The sequence below is a fragment of the Bufo gargarizans genome, chromosome 6 (genome assembly GCF_014858855.1).
Source record: "Bufo gargarizans isolate SCDJY-AF-19 chromosome 6, ASM1485885v1, whole genome shotgun sequence".
Lineage (NCBI taxonomy): Eukaryota > Metazoa > Chordata > Amphibia > Anura > Bufonidae > Bufo > Bufo gargarizans.
In genome coordinates this window covers 125,567,104-125,585,484 of record NC_058085.1, presented here as the reverse complement: position 1 = coordinate 125,585,484, position 18,381 = coordinate 125,567,104, and the positions used below count along the sequence as shown (strand labels likewise).

General features: G+C 43.2%; 1 protein-coding gene across 3 annotated transcripts; it reads left to right on the top strand.

The window, feature by feature from the left end:
- Positions 1–848: 848 nt before the first annotated feature.
- Positions 849–17,475, top strand: LOC122942291 (keratin, type I cytoskeletal 13-like). Of its 3 annotated transcripts, XM_044299818.1 has the most exons (9): positions 993–1,101; positions 4,804–4,897; positions 12,837–12,919; positions 13,171–13,327; positions 13,411–13,572; positions 13,718–13,843; positions 15,030–15,250; positions 16,591–16,619; positions 17,289–17,475. In XM_044299818.1, exons 2-9 carry the CDS (start codon positions 4,841–4,843, stop codon positions 17,369–17,371), a joined length of 918 nt encoding a protein of 305 aa, XP_044155753.1. In that variant the 5' UTR covers positions 993–1,101; positions 4,804–4,840; the 3' UTR covers positions 17,372–17,475. The 3 variants fall into 3 exon arrangements, with proteins under 3 accessions (XP_044155752.1, XP_044155753.1, XP_044155751.1); XM_044299817.1 differs by lacking the exon at positions 4,804–4,897 and having other exon boundaries at positions 849–1,101; XM_044299816.1 differs by lacking the exons at positions 993–1,101; positions 4,804–4,897 and adding an exon at positions 11,855–12,376.
- The last annotated feature ends 906 nt before the right edge of the window (positions 17,476–18,381 follow it).

The window sequence follows — 18,381 nt, the reverse complement described above, 5'->3', positions numbered from 1 at the left end:
TAGCTCTGTAAGTATGGCAGGATTAGCTTCTGCACTTGTCTGGTACCTTCTGCTGTGTGGGGACAGACTAGCTGAGGAGGAAATAGCTTCTCCAAGGTCTCTGGACTTATCTCACAGATGGATTCTCAGGGGATGCTTTCTTCCTGGATCTCTGGAGGTTATCTGTAGTTTCTGCTTCTTCATCCAGCAGAGCTGAAGGCGCTCAGACTGGTTATATGGCCACGTCTCTTGCGGAGATGTGCCCCTACTTTCTTCCCTAAGAAGGGAGTACCACTCAAAACCCTCCTTTCCACAACAGGGGGTAAACTATATCTGGCTCGAACAGTTTTTTCCCCTCCCTTGCTGCAGGAAGAAGGACTAGCCCACCTCTCTCCAGAAGGGGGGCAGAATAGAACAGGAATGTTCCACTCTGAAGTGCCATAACATTAAGACTATCTCTGCCAATTATGCTGGTAACCAGGATAATTACATGAACCATTACATTTAATATGCACATTTCTGGAGGACATAAGCAAAATCACATCTGAAGACAGTATAAAGGCTCTTTGAAGATAGTAGCGGGGTAGAGGCGTGTAGTAACACAACTCTGGGGTGTTACATGTCCATTAGGTCTGACCAATGTGATCAGTGCCAGATTAAAGGGAACGCACCCAGAGCATGCACCGCAGGGCCTCCATCAGTACAGAGGATGTAGGGGCATTCACCAGATGTGCAGGTTTGAACCGATACCACTGCCAATCCTGCAGATGCCAGTAGAGGCTAAGCTAAGATGAAAATAGGAGTGAGCGGCTGCTCTTACTGCGGTCCTCTTAGCGCTGTATGGGGCCAGAATGAAGAAAGGCAAGCACCGGCTCGGAAAACTGTAAATACCGCTTCTGTTTTAGAGGAGAGATAATTACTGTGGCCATTTGGTGGCAGCATGATACAGCCATGCCGCCTCCTGCTGGCACTTTAGTAACACAGGAGGTGCGACCTGCATTTTTGCTGTGCTGCTGGCAAGTAAGAAGAGATGGAAGGAGGTGGAGGGAAGTGTGCTGCAGTCCGACCCTGTCTACAACTAGCAGTGGCTGCATGAGGGCCTTCTATCTGCTTCTTCTTATGGTGAGTAACTGTGGGAGGAAGGTCAGATTCTCCTGAAGCAGCTGCCTGTCAGTGTTAGGTACATGCAGCAGATTTAGTGGAATTATCTTTCTCTATATGCCCCTGTATTCCTCTGCCCCTGAAACCTAGTGTCACCCCTCTGCCCCTACAGAGACCCTGGTAGACTGTGTTTTCCGATGCCCCTTTCTGTTGCTTCTTTCCCCTCTCCCCAGAGACTCCACCCTTTATGCCCCCCCCCCCCCACAACCCTCACAAGCACGGCCACATCATGTCTCCCATACCCACAGAAACCCTGAAAAATAATGTCAGCCCTCTGTACTGTCCCTGTTACCTATGCCACTTTCAGTTCCCCTGCCCCTAATTCCTACACAGAGCCCTGCCACATTGTTCCCCCCAGCCAACATAAACCTGACTGACTACAGTGTTTACACCAGACTATTGACTGAACGCAGCATTTACACTAGAGTATGAACTGACTTCAGCATTTACACTAGGCTATGGACTAACTGCAGCATTTACAGTAGATTACAGACTGACTGACCGCAGCATTTACAGTAGACCATGGACTGACTGCAGCATTTACAGTGGACTATGGACTGATGAGGTGTTTACATTAGACTATGGACTGTCTGATCACAGTGTTTACACTATACTGGACAGGCCATGAGATTGGACAAAGAGCAACTGTGGCAGATGGACCTAAGAGGAGTGTTCCATGCAGCACAGACACACCCTCATTCCCCCAGCTATCTTAGAAATTGAAATCATGAGGCCTCCACCAAGCTTAATCCAACCCTGTATGTGAACCTATCCTTGGCCCCAAATTCATGTTCTTGGACATAGAACAGGAGGAGCTTGTGCGGTCCATCTTCATAGATATACGTGTGACCTCTTCCCAGTTGCTTTGAATTGTTTAGGGTACGTTAGGACATAGTTAAGCACAGATCACTAATGTTTGGATACCTTAGAGAAGGCACATCTTTCAAAAAAAAAAACATTTGTTGTATCAACAAAGTGTAGAGCTACAGTATAAGGGCTTTGTCTGTTTGGATATACAGTACTATGCAGAGCATTTGGAAAGACTTTAGAGTCTTTCACTTTTTTCATATTTTGTAAAGTTGAAGCCTTGTACTAAAATAACTAAAATAAAATAAAAACTTTCCCCTTATCAATCCACACTCATTCCCCTTTAATGAGAAAGTGTAAACAGAATTTTAGAAATGTTTGAAAATGTGTTAAAAGGGAAAAACCAAAAGTTTGCATGGGCATAAGTATTCAGACCTTTTGCTATGACATTTAGCTTTGGGGGTCTCCCATTTCACTTGATCATCTTTGAGATGTTTATACACCTTGATTGGAGTCCACCCATGGTAAATTCAGTTGATTGGACATGACTTGTTAAGGTACATCCCTGTCTAGAGACATGACCATGTGCAGGCACAGATCTGGAGAAGGGTACAATAAAAATTTCAGCCGCACTGTTCCCAAGAGCACAGTTGCAGCGAGCAGGACACCCTAGGGGTGATGTGTGGTGAGTGAGTGTAATAGTGATGAGGTGCCGAAGATAGTAGTAATCACAGTTCAGTTGTCCCCTGGGGCTGGCTTGCAGTGATGGGGAAGACAGCACTAAATCCTGCAGGGCACTCTCTATTGCAGGGAACACCAGCCACATGGAAGTTAAGGTGCCCTTGATGGCAATGGGTATGCTTAGGGTGCTTTGGTGGCTGGGCCCCTGTGTTGAGTTTGTGATGCCAGCACCACTAGGTGCAATGAGGAGATGGATTGGAATGATGAGGGAGGCAATAGTTGAACCAAACAGGAACTTTACTTGTAAATTGTAATCTTGCAATAAACATCATCCATTTGCAGCACTTGTCATAAATACAGATGGAAAAGCTGTAAATTCCCATACCAGGCTCAGTGAGGTGGTGTCTATAGGTTTCAGCTCCACTTTCCGCCTTTCAATAGTAGTTTAGATCCTCTTTAAGTAAGTATGCTGACAGGGGGGCGGAGCCAGCGCCGGTCTGAGATGGCCGCTTGATTCTGTGCTCCGTGTCACAGAGCGTTCATAGCACCAGCAATCTTCAGCCCTACACCTGAAAATGGTCAAAATAGGCAACCCCAAGGCAGGGGAACACCAAAGCTCCAATAGGAGCAGCATTCAAGGTGGAGACATGGACAGATTTGTCAAGAAAGCGGCTGCAGCGTTCGTCGCTAGAGATTCTAAGATGGCGCCGGTTCAACAACAGAAGGCCTGCCAGCAAGACAAGTCGGATGACGATAGCGATACAGAGGAGCTGCAAGGTAGGGGGGCTCTCCCGATTACTAGGCATTATCTGAAAAATACCTTACATAAGGCTTTGGAGCCCCTGCTCAGTGAAGTAGCTGCCATGCGTCAGGATATGCGGCAAGTAGGTGACAGAGTTGAAATGCTCGAGTCCAACCAGGCCCAGATATTGGAGCATCAGAGGGCTACAACAAGCTCGTTCCGAAAATGCGGCACCTACCTGAATGAGATGCAGACTGCTTTAGAGGATCAGGAAAATAGGGGCCGCCGGAACAACCTGCGGATAAGAGGGATCCCTGAATCTGTTTTGCCTGGTGACATTCCGGCTGCAGTTATCTCCCTATGCTCCTCTCTCCTAGGCCCTGAATTTGCTCTGGAAATCACGATTGAACGAGCTCACAGAGCGCTGTGGCCCAAGCCTAAAGCGGATGAGCCCCCAAGAGACATCATCTGCAAATTCCTGAACTTTCAGGTCAAATCAGCAGTACAGGAGGCTGCCAGGAATTCACCTGACATATTGTTTGAAGGTGCTCACGTGTCGATATACCAGGATCTTGCCCCCTCTACCTTGAAGAAACGCAAGCACCTTAAACCATTAACAGAATGGCTGCGGGCTAACAGAATCCTATATAAGTGGAATTTTCCCTTTGGACTCTCTTTTTCGCAAGGAGGCCGCCGTTTCAATGTTACTTCTTATGCAGATTTGGACGCTGTCTATGATCATCTTCAAATCTCTCCTCTGCAAATAGATAACTGGGAGCAGTTCCAAGATCTTTTTGCCTTACCTGAAGTTCCAGAAGTGGCAACCTTCACCTTACAACAGACTCCTAAAGCTCATAAAGTGGGGAAGAAGAGCCGGCAACTGACTCCCAAGAGACTAGCCCAAGATTGATACCCTCGACTCTCCAGATTCAATCAAGGATAGGGGTGACGTTCCTCTCTTGGACTTATATGGGTCTTTCCAGAGTATTTGCTTCTTTAAAACAAGTGTTCTTTGTCTATAGTCTGTTTAGATTAGTCCCATACTGCTCGTAGATCCATATTATAATCTACTTGAAGTCATGTTATTAGATATCCCTCACCAGCTAAGGTTTTTGTATTACATGCTTCACTTGCATTTCTCCCATTTAATTTCTCATTACCCTTTGAGTCACCTCTGACGCATTTGCTCAGGGGCTATCCATTATTGGCTTGATTAGGCTTTTGTCTTCCCTCCCTTTGAGGGTCTCGCTAGCCACTAGTTTAAATATGAACCCCTTTTCAGGTTGCAAATATAAGTGCTGAACGTAAAGTACACTGGTCTTCGACCAACTTTCCCCCATGCTTTACACTAGTGGGTTAGATCCCACATTTTGTCTTGTTATGATTATTTGTTTTGTTCTCTTTGTTTCCCTTTTTTCGTTGTTTCTTTTCAGGTACCTAGCACAGCCTTCCTTGGTTTCTTTGAGGGACATGCAGGTTGATGGGGATCCGACTTCTCCTTCGGGCGGGGTGGAGCTTTCCATAATCGTGAGTGTTTTTTCCTGGGGGACCAGCACACTTTACATTCCTCTGCCTTTAATATCAATTGATCATGGCTGACATACACGTAGCTTCCTACAATGTGAAGGGCTTCAACTCACCCTCAAAGAGAAGCCAGATTTTCTCCATTCTGCGTAAGGAGGGTGCGGATGTGCTGCTTCTCCAGGAGACACACTTTAGGTTCAATCATTACCCCAATATGGAGTTCTCTCAGTACCAACTATGGTTCCATTGTGGAGGGGCCACCGCCTCGTCCGGAGGAGTAAGCATTGGATTTAAGAGGAAAATACCTTTCAAACCCACTACCCACCTCCAGGACCCAGAGGGTAGATTTATTATGGTTAAAGGTCACATAGGTCCTCAGGTGTACTCTTTTATTAACCTGTATGTCCCTAACACTAATCAAGCAAGATGGCTCTCTTCCATTGCTCAAACAATCTCCTCCTTTAAGGAAGGTATAGTCGTATTGGGAGGTGATCTCAACGTAGCCCTCGATCCCCAGATAGACTCCTCCTCGCATAAGTCCCCACATTCTAGACGCTCCTTGAAATCTATAAGGAACATTTTTTGGGACTTCCATTTAGTGGACGTTTGGCGTTCCTTCTATCCTAACACCCTAGACTACACATTTTACTCGCATGTCCATTGTTCGTATCACCGCATAGATTATCTCTTCATCTCCAAAGAACATCTACAATTATGCCAAAAGGCCAATATTGGGTCTATACATCTGTCAGACCATGCGCCTATATATCTCAGTGTTGCCTCGCCAATGAGAAAGCCCAAAAGTTTTAACTGGAGACTGAATGAATCCATCCTAGGTAACACCGACTCCACAAAAAAAGTAGCCGCTTTGTTAGACGAATATTTTAAACTAAATTCCCTTCCTGAGTTATCCCCCCAAGTCGTATGGGACGCCCACAAACCTTTTATTAGAGGAGAGTTCATTAGTATTGGTTCCCACCTGAAAAAGCTAAGAGAGGGCAATATGAATAGGCTCCTCTCCAGGATAAATAAACTAGAAACTACCCACAAAAAATCCCTATCAGAAGCCCAACTCCAGGAACTTTCCAAATCCAGAGCTGAATTGAGAGCCCCATTGCAGAACAACTCTGCAAAATATTACCTTAACTCCCAATACAAATTCTTTGCACATGGAGACAAAGCCACCAAATTTGTAATAAGCAGAATCAAAGCCAGAAGGACGGACAATTATATACACCAGCTTTCCTCTCCAAAAGGTGAACCAATTTTTGCTTCATCAAAGATAGCTGCCCAATTTAGAGACTTCTATAATACCCTATACAATATTCCCCCCCTCCTCCCCCCCCCCCCCAGCTCATTCCTCATTAGTCAATTCATTCCTGGACTCCACATCCTGTCCCAAATTGTCCCCTGCTCAAAAACGATCTTTGGAGGTCCCATTCACCATTGATGAGTTATCTACTGCTTTAGCTCAAATGCCCCAGGGTAAGAGTCCAGGGCCGGATGGCCTGCCAGCCTCTTATTACAAAACATTTAAGGAACAACTCTTGCCTCACTTGCTTACTGTTTGTAATCAAACCTTGCTGAACACCCCCCTATCCAGAGACATGACCATTGCCCATATAGCTCTGATTCCTAAAGAGGGAAAGGACTCCAAGCTTTGTGCTAACTATAGGCCCATATCTCTACTTAACATTGACCTTAAACTCATAGCGAAACTTTTGGCCAATCGCTTGGCTGTCCTTCTTCCTCTTTTGGTGCATGTGGACCAGGTAGGCTTTGTACGAAACAGAGAGGGCAGAGACAACACTGCCAGAGTCATCAATGTACTCTGCCATGCCAAACACACCTCCTCTCCTCTAGTTTTGCTTAGCACCGACGCTGAAAAAGCGTTCGATCGCATCAATTGGAATTACCTACGTCATGTTTTAGAGTACTTCGGCCTGCCTGGTCCATATATTCAAGCAGTATTTGCTATGTACGAACAGGCTACTGCACGTGTCATGGTCAATGGTGATCTCTCACCTCCCTTCCCAATCCACAATGGTACTCGGCAGGGATGTCCCTTATCTCCCCTCCTATTCATCTTAGCAATGGAACCCCTTCTGGCGAAACTCAGGGCAGACTCTGGGATTGAGGGAGTATTTTTGGGGGGCAGATGCCATAAAATTGCTGCCTTTGCAGATGATGTCATGATCATGACCACCAATCCCAGAGTCTCCCTGCCTTTGATCCAGGATCATCTAAAAGGTTACAGTGAAGTCTCTGACTTTAAGATTAATGAAAATAAATCTATCATTTTAAGCACTGGCCTTTCCCCGCAACTCAAATCATCCTTAAGGGAGAATTCCCCATTTAATTGGTCCTCCCCGACTATCACCTATTTGGGAGTAAAAATCAGCCCAAACATTTCGGATCTTTTCTCACTCAATTTCACTCCCCTAAAATCCTCCTTATTCACAGCCCTGGATAAACTTAACAAATCAGCTCCGACCCTCTCATGGTTTGGTAGGAAAAATCTCCTCTCTTCCCTTATTATTCCTCGTCTTACTTACCTCCAACAAGTCCTCCCAATCCCTGTCCCAAAATCTTACTATGCTTCCCTAAAGCAAAGATTCAGCTCATTTGTATGGAATGGCAGGAAGGCTAGATTCTCCTACTCCTTCCTGTCTCGCTCTCGCATGACAGGCGGAATTGGACTCCCGGACCCTGAACTGTATGGGATGGCAATACTAATGTCCAGAATCATCGACTGGTTGAGGAATACAAATAACAAGTCTTGGGTGGCTTTGGAGCAAAGCATTATTGGCATGCCAGCTCGTGCTGCTTGTTTGGGCTATAGTATCCCTCCTCCCTTTAGTCTTCAATCATACCCAATAATTAGGGCTACTATTGAGGCCTGGAAATGGTGGAACCGCTCCCACTGTTCGGTCCCCTTTCCTTCTCCTCTCCTCACAGTCAGTGACATTATGGGCTCTGCCTCCTCGGGACCTCGTAACACCTTTTCTAAATCAATCAGGTCAGCTTCAGTGCCAATCTCATGTTTTCTGGAGCCCCAATGCCTAATACCCTTGCCTGAATCTATCAAAGCTATCTTAAACCCGCAACCATGTGACCTCACTCTTATCCCACTTATTATGGCGTTCATCCGTAAAAAATACGCCAATGGTGACCTATTACGGCCTTTCACCTGGTTTGAAGCCTTAATAGCCGATCCGAATCCCCCGAAAAAGCCAATCTCACTCATCTATAACAAACTGAGATCCCCCCATTAATTTTCAAACCGGCCTTTATCCGCCACTGGGAGAAGGAAACAGGCTTGGACCTCCCTTTCCAAAGCCTGCCTACACTTTTCGAATCCCCTCATAAGTCGTCCAGGTGTGTCAGGGCTCAGGAGAATGGCTACAAAATTATATCGCAATGGTATATCACGCCAGTAAAGTCAGCACGCTTCACTAGACCCTCTTCTGATAAATGTTGGAGATGCCACGAAGAAGTTGGCACCTTCCTCCATATCTGGTGGAAGGAGATCTTTCAAACAAGTAATCATATATGTTCCTCGAACGTAGCTATGTCCCCACTTGGTGCTCTGCTTTCCTTTTTCACCAATCCCAATGATCGACCTACACCTTCTCCCTCCTTTCTCTTCAAGCAGCTCCTATTGGCGGCACGCCTTATGGTTCCCAAATTTTGGTTACAAACGACTATACCCACGTTAGAACAATGGAGGCTTAAGGTAGATCAAATCTATCGGTTTGAGGAACTGGCATCATGGGAATCGCGGACACACATAGCTTTCGTGAAAAGATGGGCTCTATGGACAAAATACAGGTTCCCACCTCCCCCCCATCATCAGACTAGAGGAATTAATCAATTTACCTTTGTCCCATCAGTTTCCTCACTTGGGTTAGGAGTTATCGAATAATTTAGGGGCCCTTTACCCATAACTTACGACATTACCTTTAATTGGTTCACAATGGATAGCCAGTTTACACCTTGCTCGCTTTGTGCTAGTACTATATTACCAGGAATCACATCCTCTGTCATGAATCATCAACCATTGTAGTGTCAAGTAAGTATTCTGACAGATGGCCTTTCTGTCCTTGGTTATGGTGGGCATGCTGTAGCTTAAAAACTCTCCACCTAATGCAAAGGTGACTAAAACCTGATAAACGGCAGTTATCTTCCTTTGCCAATAGTCTATAGTTCAATAATCCAGCAACCCAAGGGCGGTCTCCCTTAAGGCAGGCAAACTCTCTGCTCCATTCTTTGAAGATGTTGCAGTAGATACAGCAATTATTCCCTAAGTCCCCGGAAGGGTTCCTAGTAGGGATATTACAGTTACGGATCAATAAGTCCTAGACTTGAACTACATGGGCTAAAGTAGCTTCACTCTCTGAGGCAAGGCCCAGAAGACAGAGCCAAGCCTGGCTCCTCTCCTCCTAACTCCTCACTCCTAAACTCCCATTTCTAATCTGTCTCTTCCTGTGTGCTAACCTATATATATGGTGTGAGGGTGACACCTAGTGTTGGATGTGTGTAGTGCATCCACCAGCCTGTAATAGGAACCTAGCAGCTGTGACAAAGGAAAAATACATTCAACAGTGAAAAATGACATCGAATGGCATATAAACATTTTTAAGTGGCACTTACAGACACTACACAGTGGCCTTTAGATTTCTTAAATGGAAGAGATATGGAACAAACAGGACTCTACCTAGAGCTGGCCACACCTCCAAACTAAGTAATGGGGGAAAAGAGCTTTGGTGAGATAAATGACCAAGAACCCAATGGTCACTATGGCTGAGCTCCAAAAGTCCTTTGTGCAGATGGGAGAAACTTCCATAAGGTCACCCATTACTGTAGCACTCTTCCAATTTGGGCTTTATGACAGACAGCCTCACCTCAGTAAAAGACAGTTGCAAAAATAATCACCTAAAGGACTGTCAAACTGTGAGAAACAAGATTCTCTGGTCTCATGAAACAATGATTTAACTTTTTTGCCTCAAGTCTAAGCGTCATGTCTGGTGGAAACCAGGCACTGGCCAATACTGGTCAGAGCTCAAGCCAAGCTGAATAGCGCAAAGTACAAAGATATTCTTAATGAAAACATAACCCAGAGTGCTTGGGCCCTCAAACTGTGCTGAAGCTTTACCGTCCAACAACACAGCTAAGACAACAAAGGAATGGCTTAAGGCCCCTTTACACTGATCAATTGAGCAGACAATTGTTGGGACGGAAGTGTTCCTTCCTGACAATCGCCTGCTCGTCAGTAAAGGTGACCACTGCACTTCCATGCGGCGATCTTCTCCACAGTATGGGGAGGAGCTATCACTAATGCCATCGCTCGTCACCATAAAGAATCATTGTTTGCCGCCAGCAGAGTGCTGTAGATGGCACAATCTGCTACTGGCAAATGATGATTTAGTTTTGTTTGTTCATCGGGTAATCAGTGGCTCTTTTACCCAGCCAATTTGTCACTAATAGACTTTCCTACAAACGCTTGTTAGCAATGATCTGCCCGATGTTTGGGCAGTGTGATGGGGCCTTTAGGGACAACTATTGAATGTTCTTGAGAGGTCCAGTCTAAGCCCTGACCTGAACGCAATTTAACATCTCTAGAAAGACCTGAAAATGGCTGTCGACCGACAGTCTCCATCCAACCTGACGGTTTGAGAGGATCTGCAGAGAAGAATAGCAGAAAATCCCAACATCCAGGTGTGCAAACCTTGTAGCATTCTACTCAAGTAGACTGGAGGCTGTAATTTCTGACAGAGGTGCTTAAAGGGTCTGAATACTTATGACCATGCAATATTTCAGTTTTTCCTTTTCAATAGTTAGCAAAAATTTTGAACATTCAGTTTTCACTCTCTCATTATGGAGTACTAAATGCAGAATGATATGTAAAAAAAGTAAATAGAATTTTTTTATTTTAGGACAAGGCTGCCACATAACAAAGTGGCAAAAAAATGAAAAGATCTAAATACTTTCAGTATGCACTGTATACTCAGCTGACTATATATGAGCCTGTAAGTTTGTGAATGCTGGAAGACGTATTATTCATGAAAGTACAAGATATGGATATGCAAAATTTGACTTGTAGTTGAAAGAGTCTTTGCTTTTCTCACAGGTCAAATATCCATGGTGCCATAGTAGTAGTCTGAGAACGTATATATCGCTGCTATCATTGATATTTGTAAAGGTCCCTTTACATGAAACAATTTAGCAGGCGATTGTGCTCATCAGTGAAGGAGGGTGCTGCAGTTACATGGGGAGGAGCGATCTCTAATGCCACCGTTCAGCCCCATACTGACTTGTTGATTGCCAGCAGCAGAGAGTTGCCTAGATGGCACGATGATTGAGGTGCCTGCACAAATGAGCATATCACCCGACGAACAAGCTAGACCTTTACACCGCTAACAATCGCTAACGAGTGTTTCTATGATTCTCTGCCTGTGTAGGGGCCTATAGACATCTTATTGATCATGTACTACTACTGATTATTAGACAACTCTCACCCTTTATCTTTTCACTTGGAAGTGAAACGAGCATGATGGGCTCATTGAGTAAATGTACTTCTTGTTTTCTTTTAAGGGTCTTCTCGGGGATAGAAAAATGTGAATCGTGAAAATTGGCCTTTTTACATTTAAATCTTCATTGTTTCAAAAGTGCAAGTTTATTTGCACAAGGCAGCAGGAATCTGTATTTACTTTTTGACAAATAATGAAAGGTAACCTGATGTTGAGCTCATAGCCCTAGGCAGAGTACTGAGTCCTGTCTTTGTTCTCAGAGAAAACAATAAAATGAAACTCTGATATGCATCTGCAATAGAGGAATCTGCGATAAGTAAAGTTTGGAAAGGTATCAGAGTGGCATAGGTCCAAGTAGGAGTCTCCATCAAATATGTATACAACTTCACTATGGCAACAACAAATAGGGACAGCATAAAGAGCGCCTGGATGAACTCTCCAAACCTATTCCAACAGGTGCCTTCAAAGTCTGCTCATTGCTCCATCCTTCATTGCCACCATGAATTATAGCTATGCTCATAGCATCTCTTCCAGGGGAGGCAGTGGTGTCTCCTCTCGGCTTTCTGGAGTTTATGGAGGGTCAAACATTCATGGTGGGTATGGTGGTGCAGGGATGTCCTCCCAGTCTGTTTCCAGGTTTGCATCTTCTGGAGGCAGCTTGTCTTCTGGATTTGGTTCTGGAGCATCCTTTGGTGGTGCAGGTGGATGCGGATTTGGTGGAAGCTCTACCTCCCACAGCGGAGATGGATTGCTTTCTGGGAATGAAAAGTATACAATGCAGAACCTGAATGACCGTCTGTCTAATTACTTGGACAAAGTGCGCTCATTAGAAGCAGCCAATACTGATCTGGAGCACAAGATCCATGAATGGTATGAAAAGCAAGGATCGGTCATTGTGCATGAACAAAACTATTCCCCCTACTACGCCACAATTGAGGAGCTGCGGGAGAAGGTTAGTAACCTTCTTAGGTTGATTTGTCATTGTGGGCAACCATGAAAATGCATTAGTTACAATTAGTTACTGACCATGCTAGATGTTTAACTTGCTTAGCAACAGAGTGATTCACTTCTATGGGTTGATCATAATGCATCAAGGGTTGTTAATATTTGAAGCTAACCAATTCACCTCCGGTGGACGTCTACTGTCACCAGGAGTGGCTGCCACAAGCAATGCATTTCCGCTTCAGATGTCCATGTGAATGGAATGAGTAAACTGATAATTAATAGACAGGCAGGGGACACCAGAGCGAGAGGCACTATTTGATAGAGGTTCTTAACTCGACCAAGCGAAGTATCCCCACCTCTGACAACCATATTGAACTAACAGGTTCTAAAAATCTGAACATGAAAGCTTCAATATCTGTGGGGCTCTTCTGTGAAATGATTAGAAATTCACACTTTATCTTTTTCAGATCCATAATGCAACTATTGACAACAATCAAGTTTTACTGGCCATAGACAATGCACGTCTCGCTGCTGATGATTTTAGACTAAAGTAAGTTTCTATATTTTATGAAACATTCTTAACTTTCCAACAACCATCAGATATCAAAGAGGATTCATCAATTGAAGCCATTTTTAAGGGGTTTTATGAGAATTTTTGTTTTCTGAAACAGCACCATTCATGGACTGTGTTGGTAATTCACCTCAAGTAGATATGCGTAAGCTACAATACCAAATACAGCCCAGGAACAAGTCTGAAGTTATTATCTGCTTCTAAATATTAATTTCCTTTATCTTTTTTAGGCATGAGAATGAGCAATCCCTGCGAATGAGTGTTGATGCTGATATCAATGGTTTGCGTAAAGTGTTGGATGAATTAACCCTCTCCCGATCTGACCTAGAGATGCAGATTGAAAACTTAAAGGAAGAGTTGGCCTACCTGAAGAAGAACCATGAAGAGGTGAGATATAGTATCTACATCTGATATTGCTTTCTCATGTAAGACTTTCAGAGGTTTGATTTTTCATGTAAATATCTCTTTAGGAAATGAATGAGAAGGGTCAACAGGTGAAAGGCACAGTAAATGTAGAAATGGATGCAGCTCCAGGGATGGACCTGAGCAAAATATTGGCTGAAATGCGAGATCAATATGAGTACATTTCTGAGAGGAACAGAAAGGATGCTGAGGCCTGGTACTTGACTCAGGTATAGATCTATCTATCTATCTATCTATCTATCTATCTATCTATCCACTATCTGTCTGTCTGTCTGCCTGCCTGTCTATCTATCCTATCTATATCTCTTTGCATTTTCTCTATAACATCATTTGATTTACTCTTCCAATTTTTAGAGTGAATCTCTCCATAAGGAAGTGACTGCTAACACAGAACATGTACAGTCTAGTAAAACGGAGGTCACTGAGCTGAGACGCACGTTGCAAGGGTTAGAGATTGAGCTGCAGTCGCAATACAGCATGGTAAGCCTACATTTGAGGGATCATGTATCTCATACTATAACCTTCTTCATAAACAATACATAATACTGTACAGAAACCACACAATATACACACAACACAAATCCCTCAGCTCAACCAATATGACATGTGAGGTCACTGGGCTCTAAGATGCTCAGAAGATATATTCCTACAGAAAATGGAAAATGTCATGCCACTCATGTAATAGACTAAAATGTTTCTGCATTTATTCTAGTACTAATACTGGCATATTATTTGAACTCATGCAAAGACTAGACTCCGGTAGAGATCTACAGTCATTTTGTAACTATATTGTAGAAGATCATACATGGTACCTAGTAAAGTCATTTCTTGAGATTAATTTTGTATTTGTAGCAACCACTTGAGCTCCTATATAGTGAGTTTTTTTGTGGTCAAGAGACGTTCTATCTGCTACTTGATACTTGGCAGCCCTGAGTCTTCCAAGCCTATATTAAGTCTTCCAAGCCTATATCAAATAAGAATGGATGAGAAGATTGATCAAGAAATCATATTCTGTCAGGAACATGTAGGATTTTAAATTATGTGATCGAGCGTCATATGAAAAGTGAGATAGGGTTCATCTGCAATACCAGCAAAAGCCATGAATGAAAGTGGTGCTGCTTCTGTAAAAAGGAAGTAGACCTTTTTCTAATCTAATTTAATTGTAGATAGTTAGTGGCATGCAAAAACTTGGTTTAGAAGAATAATATACCTATATTGTTGTTTAGTGCTGGAGCCTCCTTATGTATTATACTAAGCAGCAGTATAGGCAGCAGCATTATTCTTCTAAACCATGTTTTTGTATCTCATTTTACTATTTGGTATGTTGTTAGTATATGTCAGGCAGGTACCATTGAGTTGTATGACGTACACGGGCATGCACTCCAGTAATAATGTAGTGGTGCCCATAATAACATATAGGAATATTATAATCCTCCATGTCCGATCCTTCTTTGCTCCAACATCTGCCGTTAGGGGAGAATTAGGTGGCAGCCATACCCATTAGAATGTTGGTAGATACTACATTATCACAATGGCATATGAAAAGGAACAATTTGGGAACTAATAGCACATAATGGTTTATCTATGTATGTATAGGGATCAATGCACTTTGCAATAAACTGCATTTCTATCAGCAGCTGACTGTAGTTTCCTTATCTCCCATCAGAAAGCAGGACTGGAGGCCTCCGTAACAGAGACCGAGGCTCGGTACGCTAACCAACTTCATCATATCCAGAATTCAATTGGCACCATGGAGTCTCAACTTACAGATCTTCGGTCTGACCTGGAACATCAGAATATGGAATACAAGACCCTTTTAGACATTAAAGCTCACCTGGATGCTGAGATTGCTATGTACCGTAAATTGTTGGAAGAGCATGACAAAAGGTGATTGTAGCAACCAATAAAAGAAAGATGGTTAAACCTTTCCTTTTCAGATAAGATGACTGTATTAAGCTACTTTCACACTCGCGTTTTGTGCGGATCCATCTTGTATCTCCACAGACGGATCCGCACGAATAATGCAAACGCTTGTATCCGTTAATAATGGATCCGTTTGCATTATTCATTAAAAAAAGTCTAAGCCAAAACGGATCGGTCTTAACTTACATTGAAAGTCAATGGGCGATGGATCCGTTTTCAATTGCACCATATTGTGTCAGTGTACATTGTAAGTCTAGAAGGATCCGTTAGGCTCCGCATAGTCAGATGGTCACTAAAATGCTGCAAGCTGCGTTTTAGTGACCGTCTAAAAAACGTAACGGAGACTAAACGCAGCCAAATTGATGCATTCAGAACGGATCCTTATCCATTCAGAATGCATTGGGGCTGAACTCATCCGTTTTGGGCCGCTTGTGAGAGCCCTGAAACGGATCTCACAAGCGGACCCAGAAACGCCAGTGTGAAAGTAGCCTTACACGTACAAGGATATGCAGAAAAAATATTTTTAGAAACATAGGAACTTGCAATGTTTTGTCTTTCAATATGTCCTGTCATAAAATTTTGACAATCATCTCTCAAAGCAAGAAATATGGATTGGTAGCTAATGATACTACATTTTGGCCCATTAATTGGGTATTCTGATGACAGACATAGAAGTCTTGAAATGATCATTATGCATCTACATCTACAAAGGGTAGGAGAACTTATTCTAGACTGTTTTTAAAGCATTCTAGCCAGTGTGTCTGATTTTACTTGCTTCTCCTATACTATAAATGGCTGCATGGGAACACCCCTATAAGGCCCTAATAACATGAAGCCACACATGGGAGTTCCTTGCTTGTGGGCAGAAATGTTCCTAAGTAGGGGCAGATTGGCCATAGACCTTAAAGGGAAATTTTCAGGTTGGCCAATGCCCAGGGGGCATTATTTTGTGCTGCTGGCAGTATTTTGTGATGGACTGTGGTTTTTGGCTCTGTTGGGGTGGTGTAATGTGCCATAGTATAGATGCCACAGTATAGATGACCCTATCTTCCATCAGTGGCCCCAACTACAAAATGGGGCCACTGTTAGAATTTTTTCAGGGCCACAATAAGTTCCCAATCTGCCCCCTGTTCCTATGCATTGTGTCTTACCATAGTCAATGCCCTGAGTGGTATTGTTAGATTATACAGTCTTAGGTTATGATGTTGGGAGCAGTGCTGGAGGATCTGTCTTGTATACAATGTATATGTGAACAATACATAACAATATGCAGGATCTGATCTGCCTTCCTTCTTTTTTTACAGCATTGGTGAATGTCACAAGGAAAGTGCAGGTAAACACCTTATATAAACGGGTAACCAATTTAAGAAGACTAAAGACTGACCATGCATAGCTATCTCGCCTGAGATTTACATACACATGCATGCTCGGCTCAGCTGAGCATCCATGTCTTCTCAAGAGGAAGAGAGGAATAAGCTACTGTCAGATGTCTCTCCTGAGAACAAAATGATCTGGCATGTGAAACCCAATAGCCCTATCATTCTTTACCACAATGTCTGCCTTCAGGAGATAGTCTAGAGGTCCCCATACACGATTAAATGTTCAACCTGTCTTGCCCTATCTGGTAGGATTGAACGGCATTAAACAAATATGTATGGCCATCTGTATGTGATGTGGGCTGTCGTTTTACAGACACTATGCCCAAGCCAGGTCTACACTATAGATAGCTATAGATATTTCTTAACAATAAAGCAGTATACACATGTAGCAGTTCAATATACCCAACTCATTGTGAGTCACACCATAATATTGTGATCTTGTAGCTTTACATGAGTGACATTATGCCCTGTAGCTTTGCATATAGTAGGAGGTTATACTATCAAAGTATAAAGAATATGAGATTCAATAGCACATACATGTGATAAGTGGATATCTCAGCGTATTGCGTGAATGAACAGAGACATACAGTATAGTACTGATTTCCCTTTGTCTGTACTCTCAGGATCTACTACAACCACAACCACAACCACCACTAAGGTCCATGCTGTTGTGAAAGAAGAGGCCTCTTCATCTGTGAAGAAGTGATCTACAAGACAACCTTGTCTCCAATATTGCAAATGAATTAATGAGCTTAAAATGTTAAGAAAAAAATATTTGCAATAATAAAGCTTCACAATCACATATAAATCATTATGGATTCCTCTTGGTGTTATATTTACTGTCTACTAAAATATCCAAAAATGAAAAGTAATGTATATTCAATCAAACCAGCACAACCAAGAACACTTTCTTGTTTCTCATAATGATATGAGCCCACCCTGGATTTTAATTGTTGGTACATTCAACATATTCACCTTCTATACCTGTTGTTACTACCTTCAATAATGGAAGGAGCATTTCTCAAGATCTGGCTGGCCTACCAGGATAGCAGAAGGTAGTCCATGGGCGGATTGGGGAAGTAAAGTGTCCCAGGAATAATACCTTAAAGCGGGTCCAAATTGACATAAAGTAGGGCAAAGAAAGTAGGTGGAGCCAATACAAGTAGGCAGAGATAACAGAAGTAGGCAGGGCCTACATTACTGTATAACCTCAGCAGATGCAAAGACCACAGTTCAGCACAAAATACTGCCGCCTTCACCAAAGTATTCACCTGTATCAGTGTCCTGAGAACAGTGATACAGTTAAGTTCCAGAAGGCACCTGCAGCCATTGGCCAGGTCCAGAAGGCACCTGCAGCCATTGGCCAGGTGTGTAAGTACTAGATGCTCCTAGCTTTAATTAATTCTTAGAGCATCAGATCGTTATGCACCCAGGCCAGAGGCCGTGAAGAGGGTATGGGCGGCCCACTGGGAATTTTCCCTGTAGGGTTTATGGCCAGTCCGCCCCTGGTGTACCCAAGTTCTGACACAATAATGGGCATCTAATACAATAATGGCCATCCCATTTAGAGATGATTTTGGAGGCAATCATTTCTTACATAGTTACATAATTAGTGTGGTTAAAAAAGTAAATATGTCCATCAAGTTCAACCAAGGGATGGGCGGAGATGTGAATTAAAGGAAGGTTAGTGAGGAGACAGTATTCTACCCAATTTTA